General features: G+C 43.9%; 1 protein-coding gene across 1 annotated transcript in view; it reads left to right on the top strand.

Annotated features, from left to right (window-relative positions):
• The first annotated feature begins 738 nt into the window (after window positions 1-738).
• The window catches only part of KDR (kinase insert domain receptor), a 46875-nt gene continuing 35785 nt past the window's right edge, over window positions 739-11828 (top strand). Inside the window, exons 1-7 of the mRNA XM_023515989.1 lie at window positions 739-805; window positions 4550-4643; window positions 6494-6690; window positions 9490-9620; window positions 9871-10039; window positions 10624-10763; window positions 11332-11503. Of these exons, the coding sequence (XP_023371757.1) occupies window positions 739-805; window positions 4550-4643; window positions 6494-6690; window positions 9490-9620; window positions 9871-10039; window positions 10624-10763; window positions 11332-11503 (970 nt within the window). The remainder of the gene's footprint in view (window positions 806-4549; window positions 4644-6493; window positions 6691-9489; window positions 9621-9870; window positions 10040-10623; window positions 10764-11331; window positions 11504-11828) is intronic.

Here is an 11828-nt window from a genome sequence, read left to right as displayed (position 1 = left end):
TCGTCTCGGCTCAGTGTCCACGTCTGTCCGGTGAGTCTAACCACCTCACAAGCGCTACGGCCAAGAGCGCCCCGCGCTTGGACGCTCCTAGTGAGGGCGCGGAGTCCCTCGTTGCGCTCTGGGTCATGCTCCCCAAATCTCCAGCCAGCGACCAGGTGAACCTTGGAGTGGCTCACAGCCGTTACCCGCTGCGTCTTTCCCCCTAGTAACCGACTTGTTGCTCCCAGATGTTCTCCCCTCGGCGACTCCGGGCCGAAGCGGTCCCGGGCGTGACGGGAAACGTAGGGTTGGGGACCGCGGAATCCCGGCCCCGGGGCGCGGACGAGGGGCGGGGCGGCGGCACCGGAGAGCCCCGCCCTAGGCCCCGCCCCCGCGGCTCCGCCCCTGGACCCCGCCCCCGCGATCTGGAGGTTTGGCTCCGGCTCCTGCCCGGCACTGCGTCCCGGGACCCCGGGAAAGCAGGTTGTGTGTGGCTCCTGCGCTTCCTCTGCTATCGCGGAGCATCGCTCGCGGGCCACAGAAAGCCCAGAGCCAGTCCCGCAGCCGGGAAATCCTTTACTACAGGCACCCACAGAAGCCCCTGCAGCCGCGCCGGGAGCCGGGGCACCCTAGCCCTGCGGGCTCCGGGGTCCTGCGCTGGGCGGCGCGTTCCACCTCCGCGCCTCCTCCGCTGGGCAGGCGTGGGGAGAAAGAACCGTCTCCCGAGTTCTGGGCTCTGCGCCCGCCTCGAGGTGCGGGATGGAGAGCAAGGCGCTGCTGGCCATCGCTCTGTGGCTCTGCGTGCAGACCCGGGCGGCCTCTGTGGGTAAGGAGCCCACTCCCTAGGAGGAAGGCGAGAGGTCGGGTGCGGGCGGAGAGAAACCATCTAACTTGGAATCTTAGAGCTGGCGAATTGAGAGACTTGACACTTTATGTTCTTTCATTTACCACTGGGGAAACTGAGGCTCAGATTTCCTGGCCAGCCGGTGTTCTCCTGGTCTCCAGCCCGGTTGCTTTTGCCTGACTCTGGTCTCTGCCAGGGACTCGGCTGGAGCGTGTCCTGCGGAGCCGACGCACCCTTAGGCTCTTGGGAGGTGGGGATGGGAAAGCGCCCGGGGCTGGCAGGCAGGAGGTGCCCCCGCGGGCGAGTACAGGCGGTGAAACGCTGTCTGGATGCGCGAAACAGCCTAGCCCTGGCGCGGGGAACCGAGCCTTGCAGGGATCGCACCGTGCTCGCCTCTCTGCCTCGGACTGAGACAAGCTGGGACCTCGGGCGGCTGTTCCCTTTTGGCTCAAACACACAAGCACACCCACTGTGTGAGGCGAGGCCCGGAGGAGAGGGACACTGCTTTTCCTTTCTTAGTGCAGGACGGTACTCTCCTCGGAGAGGAGATTACGGCCTGTCCCCAGGGCTGTGACAACTTCCCCAGTGTCTCGGAGAAACAGTCAAGTCTCCTGTGTAAAACTTTTAACATCTTTCAAAGAACTTTGATCCTTGGTTAAAGGCTGTAAAGCTCTGTAAACCTAACCTGCAGGGGTTGATACCTCGTGTTAGCACTTGGGGGTTACGCTCCCTGCCGCCTAAAATTTCTGCTCCTTCAGCTGGGAGCACAGGCACCTGATACAATAGCTCTTTCCCCCTCCCCTCTTCTCTCTCTCTCTTCTCTTTCCTCTTCTCTCCCCTTTTCTCTTCTCTGCCCCTACCTTCCTCTCTCCTCTCTTTTACTATTCTGTCCTGCAACCCTTTCTTCCCCAGATGGTATCACTTTTCTGCAGCCATAGTTTGCTGGTTCCCAGACTTTCATCCTTTAGAGTGTGAGAGAGGAAGAGGGTCAGAGAAAGAAAAAAAAAAAAGTCAAATAATTCAAGGGGGAAAAAAATCCTTGTGTCAGAAGAAAAGAATCACAGGTCTTAAAAGACATGGGGTACCATGTCATTTGCATGGGGTACCAAGATCATGTGTCCACAGTTCCTGAATTTTCTTAATAATGACTTGGTTCACCAGGGCCAGCTCCACCACTTGTCCCTCACAGGGACTCTTGCTCCCCCTTTATGGGAAGAGAATGAAGACCTGGGACATGTGATTGTTCCGTGTTCCACAGAGAAGTGAGTTGCTTCTCAGCCTGGGGTGTTTGGAGGTGGGCAGTGGTGCTCATCCAGGGTGCCCTGAATGTGACAGTGAGCTTGCCTTGTGGAGTGTGCTACTTGCTTAATTGGATCGGGCTGTAATTGTGCCATCAGATTTGTAGAGAAAGAGGCACTGTTGTTTTTCCTTCCAGTCTTTGATCTAGAAGGAGAACAGTGCCCAAATTAATTAATATTGGTTGTGGGATTTGAACATAGAAAGGCTTTTTATTGACTAGCAGCATATGTACCTCTTACAGTTATTTCTTTAGAACTTTTCAGAGTAGACCTCAAGCTTGCCCGTGAAAATGAATGAAGTTTGATGGAGCAAAAAAAATTGAGTGTTGGTGCGTAGATACAGACAAGAAGTTAACATTCATAGCCTTGTTGAGTAGATTTTTGTTGTAGAGGTGTCTCTGGGATCGTACGGTTGTGTCTTAGTTTCTTATGAATGAAGAACATGTCTCTTAAAAAAAAAAGCACAGAGGGCAGCGGGCTGAGACTAGAGTCTGAGGTCTGTGACAATAATTTTTAGGGACCTTCAGGAGTCACTTACTTTGGGGGCTGGGTGGGCTTTGCTAATGGAGAGTCATTTTACTACCATCTTTCCTCCCCATGAATGTGGCCGTCCGAAGGCTCCGTTCTCATTTGGATTATTGTCTGAATTGTTTGTCGTGATTTAACAGGTTTCTCAGCCTTGTGTTTCTGGTCAAGTCTGAAATCCATGTTCATTCAAATGAATTTTTATTTTCCTTTTCTTAAACAAAGTAGGACTCCATTATTCGGTGGCTTTTAAACATTTTGGCTTTTTTTGTTTCCTTTTTTGAGGTCAGTTATTTCCTTCATACTGACTACCAAGACCAGCAGCTCCCTGAGAGTGGCCAGTGGACCATGTGTGATAAGGATGCTCGAAGTTCTTGTTGAAATGCAGATTTATAGGGTTAGGGATATTCCGACACAGCCTGAAGTTTTAAGAACCACTGCACAAACACAACATGTCATTACTAATGTCTCAAAGTCAATTAGTTTCTGAGATTTGTTGATCTAACTTAGATTCTAGGTTTCTTATTTAAAAACCTGTGTTATTGATCAAGAAATCCACAGTTGTGTCAGGAGCCTTTTGTGCACATCAGTGGAGGTGTGAGCACCTTGGGGCCCACAGACTCAGTGCCCTGGATGTTTGCTTAGACTTTCTTCATTTATATTGTCTCATATTTGCCCATGTTTGTTCATACTATTTTATTTGTCCAACAAGGGCAATGCCAGTTTTGGTCTAGAGAGTCATTTGTTCTTAGTTGATGTGAGTTAGAAAGCTTGGGTGCCTGCCCAGCATCAATTGCTTTCTAAGCTGGTGCTTTGAGCATTTTGATGTGTGTTAAGACCGTAGCACATTGGACAGGGTTTCTTTCTCTGATGCCTTTTCAACAGCTGGTAGCTCTTCACATTTAGCTGCCAAAGAACTCAGTTACCTTGCTGTGACCATGGTGAGGAAGGAATCTATCCCATAGTATTTTTTCTGGCTTTCTAGCCTTTAGGTAAAGTCAGATTTCTTGTATTCCAAGCTTGGTGTCAAGATGAGCTCAGAGCTTTGGTTGCAGCCATCATTGTTGTTTGGCGAGCCCCGGGCTGGATTCGAACCCGCCAGCTCAGGTGTATGTGGCTGGTGCCTTAGCTGCTTGAGCCACAGGTGCCAAGCCTGAGTTCAGAGCTTTGATGAGTAAGGTGAGAGTCCCTAGTTGAAGTAAGGTGAGAGTCCCTAGTTGAAATTCATTAGCATTACACTTTTTTTTAGTACTGCTTTCTGAAGAAAAGTATGTTGATACGAATATATGTACGAACTTGGAAAATGTTATCTCTTCCTTGATTCCTCCGCCCCAGTTTTAATGTACAGTCTATACGAACCATTATTTCAACCTCAACAGTTCAGTTGCCAGAGGAAGTACACTAGAAAATTGATAAAGGAAAGTGAGACAAAGTCATAGACTCTCTCAGCCCTTCAGGGTACATAGGTGAACTGTATAGAAATCTCGCTAAGTAGTATTCATTAATCAGCAATTTAGTCAAATGTGTGCATCCTATGTTTTATAAGAAATGTCAGTGGGTCCTTCCCCAAGGGAGTGAGATCATCAGATGAAGGTTCATTTTGTTTCAATGTCCCATATCCTTTTGTAAGACCTTGAAGTTGGCAATGCAGGAAAACAGGAACTCCACCCTAGCTCCATGAATTGCAGAACTGTTGTGTTGGTTTGTGACCATCTGCCCATTCTTCCTGTTATGACACAGCTTGTGAACTTTTACTGAGAATGGTGAAAAGTAAATTCCCAGTTTTATACACTGAATTGCTGAAGAGGTCTTTTAAAGTATAGAGTGTGCATTGTTTATGGAAGGTGTTTCCTATGGGGTCTAACTCAGTGGCAACTACACTCATTTATTTACTTTGTTTTAGGTTTGCCTAGTGTTTCTCTTGCTCCACCCAAGCTCAGCATAGAAAAAGACATACTTACAATTATGGCCAATACAACTCTTCAGATTAATTGCAGGTAAGGATTCATTCTAGATTCAGATTTCCTGTGTTAAATGACTCATTGTTTATTGAGGGAAAATAACTTCCAATACAGAAGAGTTATATCAAATTGTAGTAATTGTTCATAAGTAACTAATATAATAATGAAAAAATAAGAAAGGTCTTCTCTCAAAAATTTTGTATTACTTTGCTGGTGTTTTTTCCTACTGCTCCCTGCCAACACACACATCCAGCGTGCTGGTATAACACCTGACATATAACAGACACGCAGTAAATACTGAATGAATGAATGACCAGAAGGAATCAAGTTGGAGATGTTTTGGGCCATATTTATTATACTCAGTATGACTCTGGGACACCTTTTTAGCCCTTTCCAAGAACTTGATTTCATGGTAAAATTCTGACTGCCATAGTCACTTAATGTTTATGATAATCTCACTGCACTGTTCTGTGCAGCTCACCGCCCTCTGGCTCAGTGCTCTGGCACATCGCTCCTCACATTTGCTAACAAGAAGTCGTGGTGTTGGTTTTTGATAACTGGGGAAACAGAGCTCTTTGACAAGAGGAAGAGGACTTTAAATTGTGCCTTCCAGCCCCTGCCTCAAAAGGGAAGGTAGACGATCTTGGGGTCTCATGTAGTAGCCGTATGTGAGGGAGTTGGAGGCTTCTCAGGACTGGTGTGCTTTGGGCAGAGATCATGATGAGTGTAGTGATGCTGTCATCCAAGAGGGGTGCGGGGGCCAAAAGAACCATTGCTTCATGCTCGATGAGGACCAAGTGTTCAGCAGACTGTCGCAGATCTGTTAATATTTTAGATGACATATTGTAAGGGATACCTAGCTCTTCGGTAAAGAAACACAGGAACAGGTGTGAAATCTTTAGCTTAACTAGTTTAAGACGCATTTCTCAGTAGATTCTCTTTTAACCTGCCCTTGAAAACAAAGGCTGTTTAACAAAGGCTGGGTTAGTATCCAAATAATTCACATTCCCTTCTAAAACTCTGCATAAACTTTTCTCATGCTCTGAAAAGGCTATGGAGTATGTTAAAAGTAACTTCATTGATGGAGCTGTAACTTCATGGGGACTTGGAGTTCTTTGAAGTGCCAATAATGTCATGTTCTTCTTGGTGTCGACCATCTTCCTTGGGGCCCTCCCTTCCTGAAGTAGAGAGCTGCAGCAGTGCAAGTGATCTGTTTTTAAACATGGCCTTACGAGGTCTACAAGGCTCTTAGTTCCACCTCTTTACTTCCTAACCTCACCTCTTACTCTTGCCCTTGCTCACTCTGGCCTGGCTACTTGGGTTTCCTTTCCATTCTCCTAATACACCAGGTGGTCACCCTCCCTGGGCCTTTCCATTGACTGGTCTCTGCGTGGGACCCTGTGTCCATACAGCTAGCTTCATCAAGGCTCTCCCTTCAGAACTCTCCACCCTTTCATTCATCTTTTATATTTTTCTCCATAGGAGTAAACATCACCTTTTATACCAAAACTTTTATTTACTTTTTAATTATCTGTCTCCTCCAATTAGACTGAGGTTCCACAAAGGTCTTGAGTTTTGTCTAATTCCTTCACTGCTGTATACCCAGTCATTAACAATAAATATTTGGCTCATAGTAGATGCTTAGTATTTGAATGAAAGAATGCATTGATTATTAGAATACTCAGGGGTTTCTATAAGTGACTTCTGAAGCTGAGCCTATGGCTTTTGGCCACATGTTAAGCCAACCTGTCATTGTTGTTAGAAGGCTTCAAATCTGGCTGTTAAAGCATCTGTATAAAGTTTGAGAACCAAATCTTCTGTTTTCTTAGAGATAGCCTCATAGTGGGGTGCTTCACATTAATTCCTCCCTGGAATTAATTTTTTAGGGGACAGCAGGACTTGGATTGGCTTTGGCCCAACAATCAGAGTGGCACTGAGGACAGGGTGGAGATAACAGAATGCAGTGATGGCCTCTTCTGTAAGACACTTAAAATCCCCAGAGTGATCGGAAATGATACTGGAGCCTACAAGTGCTTCTACCGGGAAGCTGACTTGGCTTCCGTCATCTATGTCTATGTTCAAGGTAAGCGGTGTGTAGAACTCCCTTCCCACGCCAGTTTACCAATTATGAAACACAATAGGCGCAAAGAAGAATAAAGCATAACAAAAGGCTTGCTCTGAAGGCTGCTTGCCAACTGGAATATGCAAAATTCTCTTGAGGCTTCCTCCATCGAGAAATGAGGCTCCCGACTGGTTCTCAGAGACTTGGCCCCTGCCCGCCTGCCTCTCTTCTGCCCAGTTGGTTTGGTTCTGGTCTTTGTAGGGTGAATCTATGTTGACCATTGGCCATGGAGACTTATTAAAAGCCTTCTGATGTTTAAGAAGAAAACCTGAAATTCTTGAAATCAAGGAAGTTTCAGGGGTGAATTATGGAGAGGTTTCTGTAAAGAGATAAGTTATCTGCAGCTGAGTAGGAGATTTCCCCAAGAATGCATAGGGAAGCATTCTTGCTAAAGGCTCTGGAGTTTTTTTGTTCATAGGGACTTTTTTTCTTATTTATACTTTATAAAAAATAATTTTTATACTTGTGTGCTTCAAAAGGCCTCTTGAGAACAATGTTCTTTTCCCTTTCTTGTTCAGTCTGGAATCATGGATGATATGCAGATCTTCCTAAGGGATTGACATGGTGGAGGCTGATTTAAGATCAGTATGGTATAAAATGCAATGTTACACATATGCAGTATTTAGAATATGAATGATGCTTTCTTTTGTGTTTCAAAAGTCTTACACTATGTTATTTTTCCGTTGAAAACCTACTGAGTTACGTTTAATGAGATATTTATCAAATAATTTTGGGGAGTGTAATCATTGCGTCATATTTTGTTGGAATACACTTGATTATTTTTTCAGTGATGATTAACATTTAAAAACATTTTATTTATCCATTTGAGAATTCAAGGCAGGTGAGGATGACTTGCCAAAAGCAACTTTTAAAGAACAGGAATTTCATCAGCTTCGGGAAATACTCTTACCTATCTCCACTTACATTTTGATAACAGATCGATCATTATAGTGGAAAGTGGAGACATCATCAAAATGACCTGTGTCCCTCATGGATTGCACAATGTTTGAGAATCATTTTTGCCCAGAGTATGCATAGTCTAAGACAGAATTCTGTGCCCTCCTCCTCCCCTCTGCAGGATTTGAAAGAGACAAGGCTCAGATCTTGGAGAATTTCTGGCTCCTTTTGATCTGGCAGTCCTGGGAGATGAGGCTCTCTCAGAAGATTGCAAGGATTTCCTGCTTTCAGCCTGTCTGGAAATACTACAAGATGAACCTCTCCCATAATATCTCGTTATTTCCTTCTCCCTAAGTCAGGAAACTTGGAGACATGTGAAAATTCATTTCAGGAGTTACAGTAAATATTTTATTTTGAGAGGATGGGTGGTTGTTTGGGTTTCTTTTGTTTGTTTCCTTTTTCTGGGATACTGAAATAGAACTGATTTACTGAATAGCTTCAGTTTTACGTCAAAGGGTTAATTTAACTTTCAAAGTCTTACTTTGTAAGCAAGTTATGTAATTTTTCAAAACATGTGGATGAAAGGTAGGCAATATTAAGAAGTAGCAATCTCTAGCACCCTGTGTTTATATACTACCTGTCTTTGGGGATACCAGTAAATGCTCCTTTTTAATGTAAGCCTTTTTATGTAAGTTCTAGTACTTGGACTATCTGAAATTTTAGTCATGAAGTTTAACAATGGGAAAAAAACACTAAAGTATTCCCTATGGACAGGCCTTTAATGTCCCCTCTGGTCTCCACCTCACTTCCCTCATCTTTTGACCCCATTCCCCAGCAATGGATGGAGCCAGGAAGTGGGCCCTGGCTTCATAAGATAATGGCTGTGGCATGTGGTGGGCTAGATTGGCTGCTTTTCTGTGCTTTCCAGCTGGGAAGGAAATCAGACTTCTGCTGGTGCAGGGAGTTAGCTGCCTTTCTCCCCTTTTGTTTAATTAACTCTTTCTTCTCTTTGACTGACAACCATCATGAAATGCTGGGAAAATATTACATCAGTTGTGTTGGGTGCAGCAAGGTACAATGTCACCTCTCTGAGCCTCCAGGCATGAGTCCACACCACATCACCTCTGTCTGCAGGAGTGGAGTGGTTCCCAGCCCTGGGTTAGCCATGTATGAATCATGATTAAATGACCTTAACATTGCTTTAGCTTTCTTCTCAGTCTTTGGCATAGTGGCTTTTTGAATTTTTGCCATCAGAGACATTAATGACTCCTGAATTTTTAATTTAAACCCAATAACTGTTAAATATTATTTTACAAAGAATTGTACCTCTGATCTTTACAATCTTCATATGCCCACATAAAATGTTCTCGTAAACATCACTGAATTCAAAAATTGTTAGCCATTTCCTGCTGATTTACAGATCCGTTGAGATCCCTTGATTTATTTTCATGGTGCTTATGTTATTTGCCTACAGCGAGAGAGCATGATTATTTTTCTAACATCAGTAAAACTTGTCAATAAAATGCGTAATTTAAAATTTTTTAAGTAAATTTTGAAAAGAGTTATAATGACCAGTCTGTTAAAGCGTGGGATCTATAGAATATATTCTGCTTTTTGATGAACATTGTAAAAGAGGCGATCTCAATATGGAGGACTTTTTTTCACGTTTTCCATCTGTGCGGATGCACACGTGCATGCGCACTGCCAGAGCTGCAAGTTTACCAGAAGACCGACCCGCGGATGCCTTTGCTTGTGTGAAGGGCCATTTCCAATCTCTCACGTCTCTGGCTGGACAATGTGAAAGATGACCAGTTTTTCTAGGGAATGCCATTAATTCACGAATGGAACTGAATTCTCTTCCAGATTACAGATCTCCATTTATTGCATCTGTTAGTGACCAGCATGGGATTGTGTACATTACTGAAAACAAAAACAGAACTGTGGTGATTCCGTGTCTTGGGTCCGTTTCAAACCTCAATGTGTCCCTCTGTGCGGTAAGTTATGTCAGCTTCAATCATCTCTCAAGTTTTTATAATTTTAAGCTGTACTAATATGAAGATGAGTAACTTGTTTAAAATATGGTATCTGTAATGAGTTTGAAAAGATGCTTTAGGAGGAGTCAGATGACAATGAATAAAACCAATTTGTTTTCTTAGGAATAATGTAAACGCATTAGTGATCATTGTACATGGCCTTCATTTGGGGTACTGGAGTAAATAGTTGATATTTCTTTTTATTACCCAGAGGTATCCAGAAAAGAGGTTTGTTCCTGATGGTAACAGGATTTCCTGGGACAGCAAGAAGGGCTTTACGCTTCCCAGCTACATGATCAGCTATGCAGGCATGGTCTTCTGTGAAGCCAAGATTAATGATGAAAGTTACCAGTCTATCATGTACATCATTGTGACTGTAGGTGAGAGGACGGCTTCTTTCCTGTCATTAATGTCAGACCGTAAGGAAAGACTCCCTGCATGAAGATCCCGGAGAGTGAGGTAGAGGGTCAAGGACAGAAGTCCTGAAAAACACATTAGTTCAGGATATAGTGTTTGGCAATTCATCCCAACTGTTCTTCTCTACCAGATAAACCCAAGTGCAATTGGACTTATCTCCTTTCTTGCCTAGACCAAGGAGTAAAAAAAATTGTATTATTGGAGCAAATTTTATGAGAAATTCAATGTTCAGAACACTGCGTGGTATCAATTCTTTTAATCACAGTTATTTTATGGACAGTTCATCCATTTGCTAAAGCTGACCCCTTTAAAGGGTCTAGGTCTCCAAACCACTGGAATTCTCTGCCCAATGGGCTTCAACATCTTTGAAGGAAGTGCTTTGTAAATTTCTGTAGCCCATTTTCCTAAGAACTACCAAGTATTGGTGAAATCTTCAGGGAAAGGGAGATGGCCCATTTAAAAATTGTATCACTTTTAAAATAATTTGTGGCAACTTACAGGTTCACTTTCCCTCTTACTTTTTATTTTTTCAATTGACTTGCTCCAGGGTATAGGATTTATGATGTAGTTCTGAGCCCCCCTCATAAAGTTGAGCTGTCTGTTGGAGAGAAGCTTGTTTTAAATTGCACAGCAAGAACTGAACTGAATGTGGCAATTGAATTCAACTGGGACTACCCTTCTTTGAAGGTAACACTAACAATTCAAAACCAGGCTTCCAAATGCTTTGATAATAAGTCCTAAAGGGGTTTGCTTGCGGGATAGGGGCCTCTCTGACCAGATAAAATATAAAGACCTGAAAACAAACCCACACATGTGTACACTCAACAAACAGTGCCACAAAAAGGTGAAATGCCGGGAGCTCTGCCCACTTTGCTACAGTCAGGCTGTGAAAAGTGGTTTTCTCCGGGTGATTACATCTTTCCATATTATTTCTCTGTTCTGTGAAGTCCTGGATCTGTTTTCCCTTTAAGGGAATTTCTCTTTAACTGTGGCCACCTCTGCTTGTGTCTCTGCAGTTTGTGTACAGCTCAGTCTCACGCCTAAGGTCTGTAAAGTCCTTATTCAGATGGTTCCGTTTGTTTCCCCTGAAACCAAATGTATTTGTTGTCTGCCTGATGTTAAAACTTCTGGAGTTCCTATTATTAGCATGAATGATGTTCACCAGGACCCAACACTTAATTTTGGGTAACTGGAAGCTATTGGGTAGGGTTATGCTGGGCTTTGGAAGGGCAGTAAGCTCTTTTTTCATCATCAGCACAAGAAACCTGTAATCCGAGACCTGAACACCCAGATTGGGACTGAGATGAAGAAATTTTTGAGCATCTTGACTATAGATCGTGTGACACGTGGTGATCAAGGCTGGTACTCCTGTTCGGCTTCAAGCGGGCTGATGACCAAGAATAACATGACATTTGTCAGAGTCCATGGTAAGTTAAGATCTCCTTTGAAATTATTCTGCGCCTTGACAAGTGAGATAACTTAAATGAATAAGTTAAGTAACTTAAATAAATTTCTCTTCTTTTCTTTTCTTTCTTTCTTTCTTTTTTATATTCACTAGTGAGTTAAAATATTTATTTTTTATTTCATTTTAAAATGAGGGCACATATGATTAGGGTATAGAGTTTGCTTTTGTAAGGTTGAAGTCTGGGTTGTAGCTGTATGGGCAGTGCACCATCCCCCTGTGCAGTGCAACCTCCCCCTGGGCAGTGCACCCTCCCCCTGGGCAGTGCACCCTCCCCTGGGCAGTGCACC

This window comes from Otolemur garnettii, unplaced genomic scaffold (genome assembly GCF_000181295.1).
Source record: "Otolemur garnettii isolate 467f Iridium unplaced genomic scaffold, OtoGar3 scaffold00083, whole genome shotgun sequence".
In the NCBI taxonomy this organism is placed as follows: domain Eukaryota; kingdom Metazoa; phylum Chordata; class Mammalia; order Primates; family Galagidae; genus Otolemur; species Otolemur garnettii.
The sequence above is the reverse complement of the archived record's forward strand: the minus strand, read 5'-3'. Positions and strand labels throughout refer to the sequence as shown.